The sequence below is a fragment of the Mustela putorius genome, unplaced genomic scaffold, assembly GCF_011764305.1.
Source record: "Mustela putorius furo isolate JIRA1106 unplaced genomic scaffold, ASM1176430v1.1 tig00000832_pilon_pilon_pilon, whole genome shotgun sequence".
NCBI classification, from domain to species: Eukaryota; Metazoa; Chordata; class Mammalia; order Carnivora; family Mustelidae; genus Mustela; species Mustela putorius.
In genome coordinates this window covers 6,689,271-6,706,949 of record NW_025421491.1, presented here as the reverse complement: position 1 = coordinate 6,706,949, position 17,679 = coordinate 6,689,271, and the positions used below count along the sequence as shown (strand labels likewise).

The window sequence follows — 17,679 nt, the reverse complement described above, 5'->3', positions numbered from 1 at the left end:
TCACAGATTGTTTCTCTGTCCACTGACATTTTCTTTTCCCTCTTGTATCCATCCTCACTATTCGCATCCTTCCACAGAGAAGCTCACAACTTTTAGGTCTCAGGTTCCTCCCCCTCAAGGCTCATCTCTGACTCTGTACCCAAATCCAAGGTGTACATATTTGGGGATTTTCCCAAACCACCAAGCAAATCTCCCACACCAGCTGGGTGCCCTGTAATTGTAATTTTTTTTTTTTTGGTTTTGTCAAATGTTTTATTGAGTGTAGACATCTGGAGTACTGTAAAACATGCATTATCTGTAGATTCAAAAAAGGAGCAAGCCACATTGTCCTCACTGTCAAATGTGTCAGGCTTGGCATACATGATGGAGATTAATGAAGTATCATGAGAGTAATATGGTTCCTGAAAAGCTTCTACAATTTGGAGTAGGGTCTTAATCACGTGAAAAGCAAAGCTGTTCACATTCAGTGAACTTGCATTTCATTGGAGGTACACAGTATTTTAATTTTAAAACAAAAATAATTCTGTTTTTATAAGATTCCCATCCCCCAACTTTATTTTCCCCTCAGTTTTCAGAAATGTTAATTTAAAAAAATCATATCCATTTTGGGAAGTTGGACATTTATCTGAACAATAACTAAAATTTATTTCTTCTTCGGTTGCTGAGGTGTATTAAATTTGAAGAAGATAATATCTCCATCTTCAACAATATAATTTCTGCCTTGTTGTCTGTACTTTCCAGCAGCCTTGACCGCATTTTCAGAACCTTCATCTTTAAAATCTTCGTATTTCATTACTTCAGCCATAATGAATCCTTTTTCAAAATCTGTGTGAATCTTTCCTGCAGCTTGAGGAGCCTTCGTCCCTTTCCTGATGGTCCATGCGCGCACTTCATCTGGTCCTGCAGTGAAAAAGTATTCTCGTTGGAGTGCTGCAAACCCAGCCTTAATGATCTTTGGCAAAGCGCTTTGTGTCATGTTCGCTTCCAGATACTTCTGTCTCTCCTCAGCACTCAATTCTTGCAACTTGAGTTCCAAGGCCCCACTAAAAGGAATGACCAAGGCACCTGGGTCATACTTGTCCACCCACTCTTTAATTTTTATCAACCATTTGTTCTTCTTTCTAATGTAGTCTTTTTCAGAAAGATTAACCAAGTATACCATTGGTTTTGAAGTCAGAAATAAGTGTTTATTCAACACTTCAATCTCTTTGTCGTTGAAGAAGATAATATCTCTGACACTGTCCACCTTGAGATCGTGTCAGATTCCACAGGTCAAGGACTCAGTCCTACAAGACCCCTCCACACTTCAGATATCACCTGAAAGTCCAATATATCACCTGTGGTTCTGACTGAATAGCTACAGGTTGGAAGCTCCAGTGACTTCCTCCTTAGGTTTGATTCTGCTGCAGTGGCTCAAAGAGCTCAGAGAAGCATTTTACTTACTAGATTCCTAGTTTATTATAAAAGTGTATAACTCAGGAATAGCCAGGTAGAGGAGAAGCATAGTAAGGTGTGGGGTAAGGGCACAGAGCATCCATGGTTTCTCCAGGTCCACCATTCTCCCTGAACCTCCATGTGTCCACCAACCTAAAAGTTCTCAGAACCCCATCCTTTTAGGGTTTTACGGGGCTCATTACATAGGTATGATTGACTAAATCATGACCATTGGCAGTAAGTCAATCTTTAGGCTCCTCCCCTCCCCAGAGGTCAGAGGGGTGATTGAAAGTTCCAACCCTGTAATCACTGGGTTGGTTCCCAGTTGATATCCAGCTCTTGTTCTCAGGTGCTTTCCAAGTCACCTCATGGACTTAACAATGGGCACAATTGGGGCACGTGGCTGGCTCAGTCAGTGGAGCATGCGACTCTTGATTTCAGGGTTCTAAGTTTGAACCTCATATTTGGTGTAGAGATTACTTAATAAAATACTATTAAGCAGAGGAAACAAAAGTGAAAATGAACTTTTGGGACTTCATCAAGATCAAAAGCTTCTGCACAGCAAAGGAAACAGTCAACAAAACAAAGAGGCAACCCAAGGAATGGGAGAAGATATTCACAAATGACATTACAGACAAAGGCCTGATATCCAAGATCTATAAAGAACTCCTCAAACTCAACAAACACAAAACAGATAATTACTTCAAAAAAGACAAGAATAGACACTTCTTCAAAGAAGATATACAAATGGCTAACACACACATAAAAAAATGTTCATCATCATTAGCCATCAGGGAGATTCAAATCAAAACCACATTGAGATACCACCTTACACCAGGCAGAATGGCCAAAATCAACAAGACAGTAAACAACAAGTGTTGGAGAGGATGTGAAGAAAGGGGAACCCTCTTACACTTTTGGTGGGAATGCAAGTTGGTGCAGCCAGTTTGGAAAACAGTGTGGAGATTCCTTAAGAAATTAAAAACAGGGGTGCCTGGGTGGCTCAGTGGGTTAAAGCCTCTTCCTTCAGCTCAGGTCATGATCTCAGGGTCCTGGGATCGAGCCCTGCATCAGGCTCTCTGTATCAGGAGGAGCCTGCTTCCTCCTCTTTCCCTGACTGCTTCTCTGACAACTTGTAATCTCTGTCTATCAAATAAATAAATAAAATAAAATAAAATAAAATAAAATAAAATAAAATAAAAGCAGAGCTTACCCTATGACCCTGCAATTGCACTACTGGGTATTTACCCAAAGATAGAGATGTAGTGAAAAGAAGGGCTGCCTCTACCCCAATGTTCATAGCAGCAATGGCCACAGTTGCCAAACTGTGGTTCTGAAAGAACCAAGATGCCCTTCAATGGATGAATGGATAAAGAAGATATGGTCCATATATACAATGGAGTATTATGCCTCCATCAGAAAGAAAGGATGAATACCCAACTTTTGTATCAACATGGATAGGACTGGAAGAGATTATGCTGAGTGAAGTAAGTCAAGCAGAGAACAGAATCAATTATCATATGGTTTCATTTACTTGTGGAGCATAAGGAATATCACGGAGAATGTTGGGAGATGGAGAGACGAAGTGAGTTTGGGGAAATCAGAGGGAGAGAGTGGACTCTGAGAGACAAACTGAGGGTTTTGGAGGGTGGGGGAGGAGAGTAGGGTGAGCCTGGTGCTGGGTATGGTGGAGGGCACGTCCTGCATGGGGCACTGGGTATGGTGCATAAACAATGAATTTTGGAACACTGAAAAGAAAATTTAAAACATATAAACAAACAAACAAATAAATAAATAAAAAATATTATTTAAAAAAGACCCCTTTTGAAAATTCTGAGAGTTTTAGGAGGTCTGTGCCAGAAATGGGACAATCTAAATATATATTTCTTCTTATAAATCACAACATCATCTATATGATACTGAGTGCTGACTTGAGAGCAAAACATTTCTTTTGAAAGTTTCAAGAATATTACCCTTAATGAAACAATAACTAGAAAAAAATTTTTTTAAAAAGTCCATATGACTCTAAAAATGTGACAGAAATAGTAGCAAGCCTGGCTGAAAAACTGGGTTCTGCCAAGGTTTTCCCAAGAAGACCATTCTCCCAATGGTGTCTGACAGAGAAGATGATTTGGCAAACAGTTCCTTGATGGTTGTTTAGTCATTTAGATGGCTGTTGCGTTATTTCAAGATCTGTGAGGAAGGTGCAGGCAATAACTTCAGCAGTTTATCATTGAAGCTGTATGGTTTAAAAAAAAAAAAAGATTGAACTAATTACAACTGGTGCATAATATTTTAGCCACTTCCTAGAAAATGACCCAAATATATATTTTTCAGTCAGAATTTTACACCACCATGGCACCACGTGGTTTAGCTATATGAAGTGGACCAATTTTTATACAATCACTAGTTTCTCTGTGGCATTTAACCTGGCCAGAGTGGGGTTACACCACCCTCATTGACCAAGTTCCCACACTTTGCTTAGGTCTTCAAATGTCTCAGGAAGCGGTGTTGAGAGGAATGAGGAGTTTGACCCTCCTGGACATAGGTCGCCATGTTTACCGAGCTAACAATGTCTTGACACATCCAAGCAAACTTTTCTCCATATAGGAATGATTTCCCATTGCGCCTCAAACTTCTCTCCATCTCGCTAGTGAAGATGAAAGCTCTACTCCTCTGAGGTAGTAGAAGACAGTTATGTCACTGCCAAAAGACAGCTTTTCACACTCGTGCTTTCCTCGAGAGAATGTAAAACTAATTGGTGTGCGACATGAGAGCGTGACGTTTGGCGGAATTGGCAGGTGTGAACATACTTTCTTCACACTTCACAGCCATCCTGGGGGAAGTGACAGAGATGTCCTGATCTGAGCTGTTTCCCCTTGCACAGTGCTGGCCGCTGCAGAACACTCCATACCAATGGAGAAGATGTGCGCTACTGTGGGAAGAATCGACATGTGACTTGGTTCTGGCAACAGATCCTCATGACATCGTGCTAGAAAGTAATTCATTAGCTGTGATCTTGCACAAATTTGGGCATTCTGAGATAAGGTGGTTTGATCACTATTAGGTCACAAGAAGAAGGACTTTTGAAGGGTAGCTTTAAAAGGACCTGTAGATCAATATGAAAATGAAATGAAATATTTCAGTTTATTTTCTTAAGGTTTTATTTATTTATTTGGGAGAGAGAATGAGTGGCGGGGAAGGGTAGAGGGAGAGAGAGAGGGAGGGAGAAGCAGACTCCCAAGTGAGCAGGAAGCCCTCTGTGGGGCTCAATCCCAGGACCCAGAGATTATGACCTGAGCCAAAGGCAGATACTGAGCCACTCAGGTACCCTGAAATGCTTCTGTTTAATGAAAAAATTCCACTTGGAGAATATATTCAACTATTTAAACTGTGTGTATGGGCTTACATGCATCCGTGTGTGTGTGTGTGTATGTGTGTGTGTTGTAGGGAAAGAGAAAATCCACTTAGGAGAACATGTATAGAATCTATTAAAACCCATATAGCTGAGGCACAGCCCTGAATCTTGTAAATGTAAAACAAAACAAAACAAAACAAAACAAAAACAAGTGTGCATCAGTATGAGTGAAAAAGGAGAGCCAGAAAATATCAATGTGAGTTATGACATCAATAGACCAATGAATTGCCAATGACACAGAGGTGCTTTATGAGCCTTGGCAGGCAATTAGGTAAAACTTTCTCCTGGCATAGCAATTTTGAAGTGGTTATTAACCATGTATACTGAAATTTGATGGGCTAAAAAAAAAAATGAAGTTCTTAAAAAATAACTTCCCATCGAATTGTTCCCTCCATGATGGTTTAAGAAAAAAACAAAAACAAAAAAAATCCCCAGAAAACAAACTCATCATGAGCTGAAGAAAGAGATTTTTATACCAGACAAAGGTGACTAAACTGCAAGTATGAAACTTTCTATTTTTAGTGAATCCTGACATTCTTTACTGCTGGCATTCCCAGTATCCAGTTAATACATTCTCCAGTTGGCTGGTTATTGTGCTGTAAATCACATTTCACTATGTCAGCAAACAATGGTGAGAACTTAAAGAGTAAAACAAAATCAACTTGGAAAAAAACTAACATAAAACCCCTGAAGTCCAGGGGGAGGCTAATCCCTTAGAAAAAGAAGGGCAATAAAAAGAACTTAAAATGAAAAGATGACACTGCAGGTTAGTTTTTGGCTACCTAAGTGCAGAGTCTTGTTTCTATTTGTATCTATGGGATTGCGAAAACAAATGACCAATCAGTGAATTAACTGGAAACAAAGAAGGTGTTGGCCTTTTGCTTGGTATGGGTATATATAAATTTTATATTGATATATATGTATATGTAATATATATTTAATTCAGCATACATATGTCCATCTGTATATATACAAAAATACCTTTTGAACTTTCCCAAGGTTTTCAATTGCATTATATTCTCAAATACTTATTTAATATGCATTAAATGTAAATATATATTATTATTAAATAAGATAAATATATTAGATATCATATGTTAGGTATTTATTTTTAAGTCTGACCATTACTTTCATTATTCAAAGAGTAGAGCAGAATTCCATATTGCTATGTAAATAAATATGCCACAGACTTTGACATCTTGTGTACCTTCCTTATAATTTAAGTGTCCTTGCTTTAAATTGTCTACTACTGTGACATTGGATTGGCTGATATCAAAATACATGAAGTTTTTTTTTTAAGTAAAATGAACACTGTCTATCTCTTAGAGCAATCCATTCTATTGTCCTAGAAGTTACATAAGGATCAAAAAACACATCAATAGTTTTTGAACTAGATTTTATCCTTTGTAATATCTTCTCTACTTGAAACATGGATTCATATAAATTTTCTGAGCGTTTCAAGTCATAGAAGTATTTTTTAAAAGATTAAGTTATGTTAAAACAATTGAATTCCAAGGGAAGGAAAATATAAATGGAAAATGACTGGGAAAAAAAAAGTGTGCATTTCCTTCCCATTTGTGGTTCTTTTTACTCTTCCTTGCTGAATCACACTTATAAGTAACTTAAAAATAAAATTAAATATCTGATTTTGGAATGTTAGAGACTGGAGGCCAGAGGGAAGCAGTCTCCTCTCAATCAATAGGAAAGGTGGAAACTTTGTCAATGCTATGTGGTAACATTTATGTCTCATCACTAGCAATTTCTCACTGTCATCATAAGATTTTGCCAATGGATATAAATCCACTCCCTTGCTTTCGTTGTCAATCAAAAATAGCATCCTGGCATTTCATTTCATGTTTCACAGGCTAGAAATTTTTAGCAACCTGAGGACATGTGACTTGAAAACAGGAGCAGCGCTGAGAATTATATTCTCTCCCAGTCTTCATGGCTAAAGGGAGTTAGAGTCGAACAATTCCCAGTGCAGCGTAGACAGACGAAAAATATTAAATTCACAGACTGAGGTTTTGCCATTGAAAACTGACTTTGGAGGTTTTTCAGAGTGTGAAGAGGAAGGGCATGGGCAAATCTAGGAGTTTGGAGTCAGCAGCGATTGTTCTATCTTCCCTGCACTGAGGTTTGTCGAAGTCAAGTCGTTAATTAAAAATCTTGGGATCTGGGGTGCCTGGGTGGCTCAGTGGGTTAAAGCCTCTGTCTTTCGCTCAGGTTTTGGTCCCAGGATCCTGGGATCAAGCCCCACATCGGGCTCTCTGCTCCAAAGGGAGCCTGCTTCCCCCTCTCTCTCTGCCTGCCTCTCTGCCTACTTGTGATCTCTGTCTGTCAAATAAATAAGTAAAATCTTAAAAAAAAAAAATCTTAGGATGTCAGGGTGGGGGTTGTTGGAGGTAGGGAAGGAAAAAATGAAACAAGATGGGATTGGGAGGGAGACAAACCATAAGAGACTCATAATCTCAGGGAACAAACAGAGTTGCTGGGGGTTGGAGGGGTAGGAGAAGGCAGTTGGCTTATGGACGTTGGGGAGAGTATGTACTATGGGGAGTGCCGTGAAATGTGTAAGCCTGATGACTCACAGACCTGTACCCCTGGGGCAAATGATAAATCATATGTTAATAAAAATAATTTTAAAAAATCTTAGGATCTCAGTTACTGTAAAGTGAAAGGTTTGAGTAGATAAACTCTAAGTAAGGTCTTTTAATAATTTCATCCTTGTATGACACTCTCCATCATTATGCAGATATGTAATGTAACCCTATGGAATCTACAAATTTCCTAAATATAATATTCATGAGCTCTTTCAAAGAATGTGCCATTTTTTTTGTGACTTTGTCATTTCTGGGTCTATGTGACCTCTGACCTTTTACTGCTGCGTTCCAAATGAGGACTTTGAGTGGAGATGTCCAAGTGCAATTCTTACGACCGAAGGAAGCTCATAATTCCTCACAGGGACATCTGAGGGACATTGAAGAATTTATGTTTCTGTTGATAAATTTCCCCTCACGGCCTCTCTGGGAACAATGAACAAAATGTATATCCAGACAGCTCCAACTTCCTAATGCCCGTGGCTGCTCAGCACTACTCCAGTGACAGGGGTCTGGAGCTCAGAAAGTACAAAGAGCATCATCATAGCTTCCTATTATTGGTCATACATACATGATCAATACTCTTCAGAGGGCACTTAAGTTGGAGAGCACTTTGGAACAGAGAGAATGAGGCTCAAATTCTAGTTGAAACAGTTGACTCTGTAAGGTGGAGAACGTTGACCTCCCTTCTTTGTAAATGGGTGTGATGGATATGAGAAAAAATATATATAAATATATTTTAATAATATATAATATTATATAAATATATTTTAATAATATATATATGCACATACACACATATATATATACCTGACAGAGTGCTCAGGGAGAGTGGCAAGCAGAGGGAGAGGGAGAAGCAAGCTCCCTACTGAGCAGGGAGTCTGATGGAGGACTTGATTCTAGGACACGGGGATCATGACTTGAGCCAAAGGCAGATGCCCAACCAAATGAACCACCAAGGTGCCCCTGTGAGATTATATTCATAAAGTACCTGTTATGGCACTAAAAAATTAAGGGGTATTCTCTTTGTGTTACCCATCCATGCTGTGTTTGCTTTGTTACAAATAAAACTAATTCAACCTACTGGGCTGTCCGCACTTTCCGAACTGAGTGGCCTTCTCTTTTGGCTTGAGACATGCCATCTACAGTATTTTGCACCAACTTCAAGAACATAATGTACTTACAAAAATACTTGTCAATGTAGACTACAGATGAATCTTTACATTATTAAAAACGAAAACAAACAAAACTGAGCAAAGAAGATGAGCAAGTCATTTACAACAAAATAAACACAAATGTTCAGTAAGTATGAAAAAAATTGTCCAACTCATCATCAGAAAAATACACAATTACAAAAATAACAGCTTTCTTGGTTTCTTGAGCTATAATCCACACACTATACAATTCACCTCTTTATTTTTTTTTTAAGATTTTATTTATTTGACAGACAGAGATCACAAGTAGGCAGAGAGCCAGGAAGAGAGAAAGGGGGAGGCAGGTTCCCCAGTGAGCAGAGAGCCCGATGCAGGGCTTGATCCTAGGACCCTGAGATCATGACCTGGGCCGAAAGGCTTAACCCACTGAGCCACCCAGGCGCCCCAACAATTTACCTCTTTGTAGCATATATTTTGATGTTTTTTAGTACAGTCAGTACAGAATTGTACAACCATCACCAGCATTAATTTTAGAACATTTTCACCCCCCCATAAAAACCCCATATCCTGTAGTAGTTACTCCTCTCTTCACCCCTCCTCTGTACCCGCTTATTTCCCAGCCCCTGGGCCTCTAGCTCTAGGCAACTACTTAACTATTTCCTGTCTCCATAGATTTGCCAGTTCTGGACAATTTATATAGAATACTACAATATGTTGTCTTTTGGGACTGACTATCTTACTTAGCAAAATTGTATTGTATTGTATGTAACATGTATCCATACTTCATTCCTGTCTTTTTTTTTTTTTTTAACTCAAGAACTTTCTTTTTCACTTTTTTATGTGGTAAAATATATGTAACATAAAATTTGCCATTGTAACCATTCTTAAATGCATAATTCAGTGACATTAAATACATTTACAATGTTGTGCAACCACTTCCACTATTTCCAATGTTTTCATCACCCCAAACAGAAACTGTAATCATTCAGCAGTAAGTCCCTATTCTCCCTTGATCCTTTCTGTTTCTATGGATTTGCCCAGTCTAGGTATTCCTGATCAGTGGAACCCTCTAATATTTGCCTTTTGTGTTCACCTTGTTTCACTTACCATGTTTTCAAGGGTCATCTGGGTTGCAGCATATATCAGAACCATATCCTTTTTTATGAATGAAGAGCATTCCATTGAATGGATAGACCACATTTTATTTATCCATTCACCTGTTGATGATTCCTTGGGTTGTTTCTCCTTTTGGGCTATTGTGAAAAATGCTGCAACTAACATTGGCATGCAAGTTTTTAAGTTCCTGATTTCCATTCTTTCGGGTACATACCTAGGTGTGGAATTGCTGGGTCCTGTGATGACTCTGTTTAAGGAATTGCCTCAAACAGTGATAGATTTCCAAAGTGGCTGCACCAATTTACATTCCCACCAGTAGTGTATGAGGGGTCCAGCTTCTTCATGGCCCAGAAATGCTGGTTATTGTCTGTCATTTTGATGACAGCCATACTAATGAGTGTGAGTTGATACCTCATTGAGGTTTTGATTTGCGTTTCCCTGATGGCTAATGATGTTGAGTATCTTTTTTATGTTTTCTTGGTCATTTGTATATTCTTGGGCTTTTAGTGGAACTGTAAATTGACTTACAAAAAAAAAAAAAAAACCCTCTGGAGGACAGTTTGGGAAGTTGTTCTTTTTAAGCCAAAAAACTCACTTGCAGGAGTTTACCTTAAGGAGATAATTATAGAAGTATGAGATGATATGTGCTCAAGTAATGGCAGCTTTTTTTTTTTTTTACAGTAAAGAAAAATTGGAAATACACTCAGCAATCACCTAGGCTCCCCTCACCAATCGAGTTCTTTTTTTTATTAATTAATTATTATAGGGGTGCCTGTGTGACTTAGTCGGTAAAGCGTCTGCCTTCGGCTCAGGCATGATCCAGAGTCCTAGGATTAAGCCCCATGTCGGCCTCCTTGCTCAGCAGAGAGTTGGCTTCTCCCTCCCCCTGCTCATGTATGTACACTCTCTCTCTCTCTCTCTCTCTCTCCCTTTCAAATAAATAAATAAAATCTTTTAAAAAATTAATAATTGTATACAGAAGATGGTATGCTATGTAGCTATTAAAAATGATGGTATGGAAAAAAGTATTTTGATGTATAAGGTACCCATGACAGGCAGTGGGCCGACTTTATCCACAGGTACATCCGAGACCCCCAGTGGGTGCCCGAAACACAGATGGCACTGAACCCTATTTATACTGTCTTCCCCATACCTTCATGCTTATGGTAAAATCTGATTTATAAATTAGGCAAAGTAAAAGATGGACAACTAATAACTAATAATAGAACAGTTAGACCAATATAATAAAAGTCATGTGAATGTGGTCTTTCAAAATATCTTATTGTACTGTACCCCCCAATCTTCTGCTTGTATTGATGTGGAATGATAAACTGCCCATGAGATGAGATGAAGCGAGGTGAGTGATGTAGTGACGTCGTGTTCATCTACTGTGAACCTTCTTGCGGTAAGTCTTCCCGATCCTGCTTGACCACAGGTCACCGAAACTGTAGAAAGCAAAACTATGCTTCAGGAGGGACTACTGTATCACTGAGTGAATGAAGCAGATCAGAGAGTAAAAGGCCATTTTACCACGAGTGTGAAAATGTTCACCTTCTTCCCTTTGTATTCATCTACTGGAGGGAGATGTCCAGCAGGATGACTGGGGAAAGTGAACCGTGCTTACCTTTAAATGGTGGGATTTGGGATCACTTTTTGTTCCGCCTTTGAGATTTTCTTCGCTGTTAGAACTTACAGAAAATCAGCATGTATCATAAGAACAGTAATAAAGCTCATTGCAAAGGAAAAACAATTCTGCTCTGTAATGGTGTCTGACACTTACTCTCTCCCTTTGCTACTGGGGAGCGTACCACGTTGACCCTGAATTCCTAACTTTGAGCCCCGGGAGTCCCCATAAACCAGAGCAACATGGAGCACTGGTATAAAAGAAATGTCTGAGCCTGTTTTCATTGAATTTTCTTGCAATAATTACACGAGTTTAATTACAGCAAATAAATTAAAGTCGATACACTGGAATCAATATACACACAACAAAACGTGCTTGTTTTACAGGTCCTAATAGGATCCCAAATAGAAACTGTTTACTAGCATATATTGCTGGCGCATCTGTCTCTGAATGGAAATTTGTGGGGGACATTGAGAGAGAAATCTAGAACATTTCCCCATTCTGGCACTCCTCATCAGCCAAGATGGAGTTTGTCTAGGCTTATTCAGAATTGTTTATGCTCTGTCATGGCTTTGGACTTGTTCTGTTTTTGGCCAGAGGGTCACTCTCCATCTCGAATTCCTTGAAAAGTCCTACTGTAGTACCAAGACTGGCTTCGAGTCACGTGTGTATATCCCAAGACTGTGTAAATACTTGGAGGTCAGTTTCTTGTTTGTCTGTCTTCATTGTTTCTAGAGCAACAGTGTTTTTGTTCTTGCAGTGAGTCTGTCAGAAAATATTGACAAAACCAGTGCTCGATTTATCTGGAACTTTGCTTTTAACTGTCCCCACCACTAATTCTTTCACACCTTGTCCCCCAAACGTGGAAAGGTCCTCTCTGTCTGTTAAAATGCATTGTTCCGTGGGTGGGGTGCATAAACAATGAATCTTGGAGCACTGAAAAAACTAAATTAAATTAAAAAGAAAGGCACTGGGTAATCTCTGTATTTCATTCTTTTCCTTAAAGATATCCATTTTGGGGCACTCCACTTTCTGGCTCCAGAGTGGACTGGTGATTGTCTGGACTTGCACGACTATTGTCCTGGGGTTTCTCTTCACTCTCATCCTGGGAATTCTCTCCTCCCTCTTCTGGATTGGATCCAAGGCCAGTTTTCTAAGGTCTGTGTCCTGTGCAATTGCACTTAGAAAGGCTCTGTGTTTGGTTTAGTGCTCTGCTCTCACCCTCTTGACATTCTTCTGAAGTTTTGAACAAGGGGCCCTGTGTTTTCATTTTGCACTGGGCCCTGCAAATTATGTAGCTGGTCCAACATGGACCCTGCGATTTCTGGTTTTTTTGGTCTTGGTACATTTTCTCATTTTAGGGAGAGCCCACCTTGGTGGGTACATGTGCTCTGGCTTCGTGAGGAAATCTATGTTGGAATTAAATGTTCTTTGGAATTTTCCATGTCTGGAAAAATCTTTATTTTACTTTCATATTCTATTTTTTTAAATATTTTATTTATTTGACAGGCAGAGATCACAGATAGGCAGAGAGACAGGCATAGAGAGAGGGGGGGAGCAGGCTCCCTGCTGAGCAGAGAGCCTGAGGTGGGGCTCGATCCCAGGACCCTGAGATCATGACCTGAGTGAAGGCAGAGGCTTAACCCACTGAGCCACCCAGGGACCCCCTTCCTTTCATATTCTAATAGGAGTAGCTTACTATAGAGTTCCCAGTTGGAAGTCATTTTTCCCCAGGGTTTTGGAGGCATTACTTTATTGTCTTCTGGTGTCCAGCACTTCTGTTAGGAAAGCAGATGTCCTTCTGATTCCTGACCTGCAATGATCAACCTCTTTTTCTCTCCCTCAGTTACAGCTTTGCTGTCTGCTTTTTGGCATTTGAGCTCGATGACTGTTGTTGCCTTTCCTCCTCTTATTTTTGCAGGTGAATTTTTTTTTAAAGTTATCATTGTAGCAGTATTTTGAGAGAGAACTGAAGATGTAAACATATATTTTCAATCTGAGCTGCTTTTAAAGGACTGTGTCCCTTTTCAAGTCTGCCCTTCCTCTTTGGATGTAGAATTAGGTGGTAGTGGTAAAGGATAATTTGCATCAGAAAAACTCCTGTGCCTTCTGGAAGAGACGCTAATCTTTCTTTTCAAAATTCAAGGTTAGAAAACCTTTGCTATGATCAAGGGCTGCAGATGAGAAAGAATACTGAGAACTCCAGAAAGACGTTCACCTTGAGAAGAGAGTAGGCTGTATCAATGACCCAATGTTGTACCTGTGCTGCTGGAATCAGGGTTGGCTGCATGAGGCTGAACAAAAGATCTTTCCCCTTGGTGCCCGGGGAGATGTACTGAACAAGTCCTCTATTGTTGAATATCGCTGCATGCGGTTTTTAGCCATTATGAGTAATGTCATCAATATCTTTGTACATACATTGTTGCCCGCATTACTCATTTTTTTTCCATGCACATATCCCATGTCTCATTGTGCCAGAGTACCTCCAGAAAAGCTGCTGCCTCCTTGGACTTAGTGTGATTTTATTTGAAGGAAAGGATTTGCTTATAAAGACCTACCACATTTTTTCTGATTTCATAAATGGAGGAAATATTAAGGTCATTAGAGCCTCCTTTTTTGGGAGTATGAAAGTTTGTTAAGGCTTAGTTTCTTTGAGAGAATTAGAATGCATTCACATAGAATCTGATTATTAATATTCCAGAAAAAATAATGTATTTTTTTATGACCTCTAGGATTTCACCTTTGTCGAGGTCTATATTCATTTATGGGTAATGTTTCATAAACATTTTCCTAGGAAATTCAACCATGTGGAAATAGTCTGATGATAAAATTAAAGAAGCCTTTGTTTTTACTTTGTGCTTTTAAAATTAATGGAAATGTGAAGTGTGGGTGGGCAGCTGCTGTTTTGCACCCTTGGGAGTTTCCCATGTGAAACCCAAACTGGCCTCCCTTGACAGAAGCTGAGGGAAGACAGAAGAAAGAGACAGGCCACTCCAGGTTGGTGGGTGGCAGGTTAATATGCAAGCGAACTTACCAGTGAGACTTGTTCTGGGCATCATCTGCAAGATGAGTAAATCTCTGCACCCACGTGCCAAAAGCTTAAGAAGTTTATATGGAGGCCTTAATGATGTTCAGTCACCTATTCCGTCCAGATGGTTTCAATAACACACTACTTTCTCAAGGCCGTGTCCTTGAAAAGTCTCCCACTGTGGGAGCAATGGGCAGAGTGAACTTTCCAAGGACAGGGAAGGGGGTGAGGAGCCTCTGATTGCCTGGGTCCAGTTTGTGGGTCAACCAGTGGTCATGTCCTTTCAGTGACCTTCCCCAATAGCAGAAGAGCCCTAGAAAGAAAGTAACAATAATAGTCCCCCCCGCAGTTTTGTTGATATATAATTGACATATAACATCATACAAGTTTAAGGTGTAAAACAAAAAGGTTTAATGTATGTATACATTGTGAAATGATCACCATAGTAACGTGTTAATATCCACCAGCATACATAGTTACATTTTTTTTTTCCTTGTGATGAGAAATTTTAGGATCTACTATCTTACTAACTTTCAAGTATAAGATATGGTATTGTTCATTATCATCATCATGTTGGTTCCCAGACCTTATTTATGTTATAACTAGAAGTTTGTTCCTCTTGAGCCCCTTCCCTCAATACCCATCCCCTGCTTGCAAATCAAATCTCTGCTTCTATGAGGTTTTTTTTTATTTTTTAAAATTAAAAAAATTATTAATTATTTGAGAGAGAGAGAGAAGAAGTAGGTGTAGGATCAGAGGGAGAGGGAGAAGTAAACTCTGGGCTGAGCAGGGAGCCTGACGTGGGACTCAATCCCAGGACCTTGAGATCATGACCTGAGCCGAAGGCAGATACTTAACCAACTGAGTTACCCAGGCACCTCAGTAAGTTTGATTTTTTAGATTCCGCATATGAGACCATATGATATTCGTCTTTCTCTGTCTGACTTACTTTGCTGAGGTGTAATAACACCAGGTTTATCGCCATTCAGATAGTACGCTTTTGTCCACATCCTGGTATATTTAGACTGAGGGATAATTTCAGTATCCAGACTGTCAAAAGATACTCACTTTAGTGTACTTGAAGAGACTCCAGAGGCTTGTGCCCTTCTGTGCTCTCCTCCATGGCTTTGCATGGCTGCAGGTCCTCCTGGAGAGCCCTAGGGTGGTCGCATGTGCAGTAGTGGGATGGCTGCTCCCGAGAGGTATATGTTCAGATTGTAGTTTGCAGGTCAAGCCCTCTTGAAGCTGACTGTTGACTTCATGACAAACGTAAGAGCCAGACGCTTAACTAAATAACAGTGTTTTTGCCAAATTATCTTTAATTAAAAATGTATCATGGGGCACCTGGGTGGCTCAGTTGGTTAAGTGTCTGAGTCTGGTCATGATCTTGGGTGGTGAGGTCAAGCCCCAGGTCTGGCCCTGCCACGGGTTTGGAGTCTGCTTAAGATCTCCCTCTCGCTCTCTCCCTCCCCACTGTTCATGTCTGCTCTCTTGCGCAAGTGTATTTTCTCTCTCTTTCTCTTAAAAGAAAAAAAAATCACAAGTTACACCACATAGACTTAAAACATTTTTAAGGAACATATTTTTTTTTAAAAGATTTTATTTATTTATTTGATAGAGACACACGGCGAGAGAGGGATCACAAGGAGGAGGTGTGGATGAGGGAGAAGCAGGCTTCCCACTTAGCAGGAGCCTGATGCGGAGCTTGATTCCAGGACCTTGGGATCATGGTCTGAGCCAAAGTCAGACATTTACTGACTGAGCCACCCAGGAGCCCCAGGAACGTATATTTTTCTAAAAGTCTGAAGTTATCTTCACCTTGACTCATCCCTCACTTTCCTCACTGTCCAGATAGTTGCTTGGCTTAGCAATTCAGCCTCCAAAATTATCTTGCAAGTCAGTTATCTCCTCTCTATCCTGAGCTACCATTGTCTTCATGCATGTTCTAGCATGAATTCAGGATCCTAGCAGCTTTCTAATTAGGAACCCTGCTTCCAGGGTCTTCCTTAATAACTATGCACTCTAAACTCATGTCGTCACTCTCTTGGTGAGAAGACTTAGTGGAGACATTATTTACAAAAGGTTAAGATAACGAAGGGTGGTGAAGCTCTCTGGGGCTAGAAAGGCAGCCTACTATCCCTGGGCCTGAGGAAGAAAGTAAGGGAACAGTAGCCTGGAATGACATATGATTTTAGGATAGGACTGCTGGCCTTTGATAGAAGAATATAGCTGTTGCCAAACTGTAAGAGGGAGGTAAGGAGATGGCAGGGCATCTTGAGTATGTTCAGTGAAGACAGTGGCTAAAATGAAATCTCACTCTCCCTGCTGCACTCCGTGTGTGGTATCTTTTAGCCACTTCAAGTCAGCTTGAGTCCAGGGTTGAAGGAATGCTGAAGGCAGAGATGGGCTTGCTTAATTAGAAGAAATCACGAATGTAAAAGCACTCTGTCAGATATGATGCTATTAAAATATTACAAGCCTCACTTCCACCATTGTGGAGTACAAGTAAGGAAGAACACAAGAAAACCAGCAGACTGAAGTCCATAGGAGACAAACCGTGAGAGACTATGGACTCTGAGAAACAGACTGAGGGTTTGGGGGTGGGTGGGGTGAGCCTGGTGATGGGTATTAAGGAGGGCACGTATTGCATGGAGCACTGGGTGTGGTGCATAAACAATGAATTATGGAGCACTGAAAAGAAATAAAATTTAAAAAATGGAAAAAAAAAGAGAAAATTATGTCTCTCCTCACATGAGAAGATTAAAACAGACAAAGATGCTTATTCAGCAAGGGCCATTGACCAGATCAGTCTCACAGAGAACTATCTTCCGTTCCAGTTCTGACTCAGTCTGTAACATTTGGTTAATCACTTAACTTTTCTGTGGTACAGTTTTTCCAATCTATTATGTGACTATTACTGTACCTTGTGCCTGCTGATGTACAAGAATGTTTGGGTGATTCATTTAATAATTGCTAGGAAGAGCTTTGAGCTCCTTAGAGGAAACCAAGAACAAAGATTTAAGTGCTATTATTAGTTACAAAGTCTTATTGCATTGTTCGAGTCTCTGAATCGCCCCTCTTTTTTTTTTTTTTTTTTTTTTTTTTTTTTTTTTTTTTTTTTTTTAAGTTCAACTCTTTTTCTGTGGCTTTCTCAATTCTACCCTAGTTCCCTTTACACAATTGCAGGGTGCAATAATATCATGTATCCCAAATGACAGTCCTATAATCACATTAGCACCTCGGATGAATGTAAAAATATAGAAAAGTTAGAGGATTTTGACCCTTTCTTAAGGCAACTAAAGACAACA

At 39.8% G+C, this 17,679-nt stretch overlaps 1 protein-coding gene across 1 annotated transcript; it reads right to left on the bottom strand.

Annotated features, from left to right (window-relative positions):
- Window positions 1-223: 223 nt before the first annotated feature.
- On the bottom strand, window positions 224-4,080 carry LOC101686290 (obg-like ATPase 1). The gene is made up of 2 exons (XM_045085193.1): window positions 3,997-4,080; window positions 224-1,246 (listed from the first exon to the last, which is right to left on the bottom strand). The coding sequence occupies exons 1-2, from the start codon at window positions 4,078-4,080 to the stop codon at window positions 644-646; spliced, it is 687 nt and encodes a 228-aa protein (XP_044941128.1). The 3' UTR covers window positions 224-643.
- Between the last annotated feature and the right edge of the window lie 13,599 nt (window positions 4,081-17,679).

Excerpts from the sequence above, each read along its gene's own strand:
- LOC101686290 (XM_045085193.1), bottom strand. The coding sequence starts at position 4,080 with ATGGAGAGAAGTTTGAGGCGCAATGGGAAATCATTCCTATATGGAGAA. Across the intron at positions 1,247-3,996 it reads GTCAAGACATTGTTAGCTCG|GTGGACAGTGTCAGAGATAT; the intron begins GTAAACATGGCG and ends CACGATCTCAAG.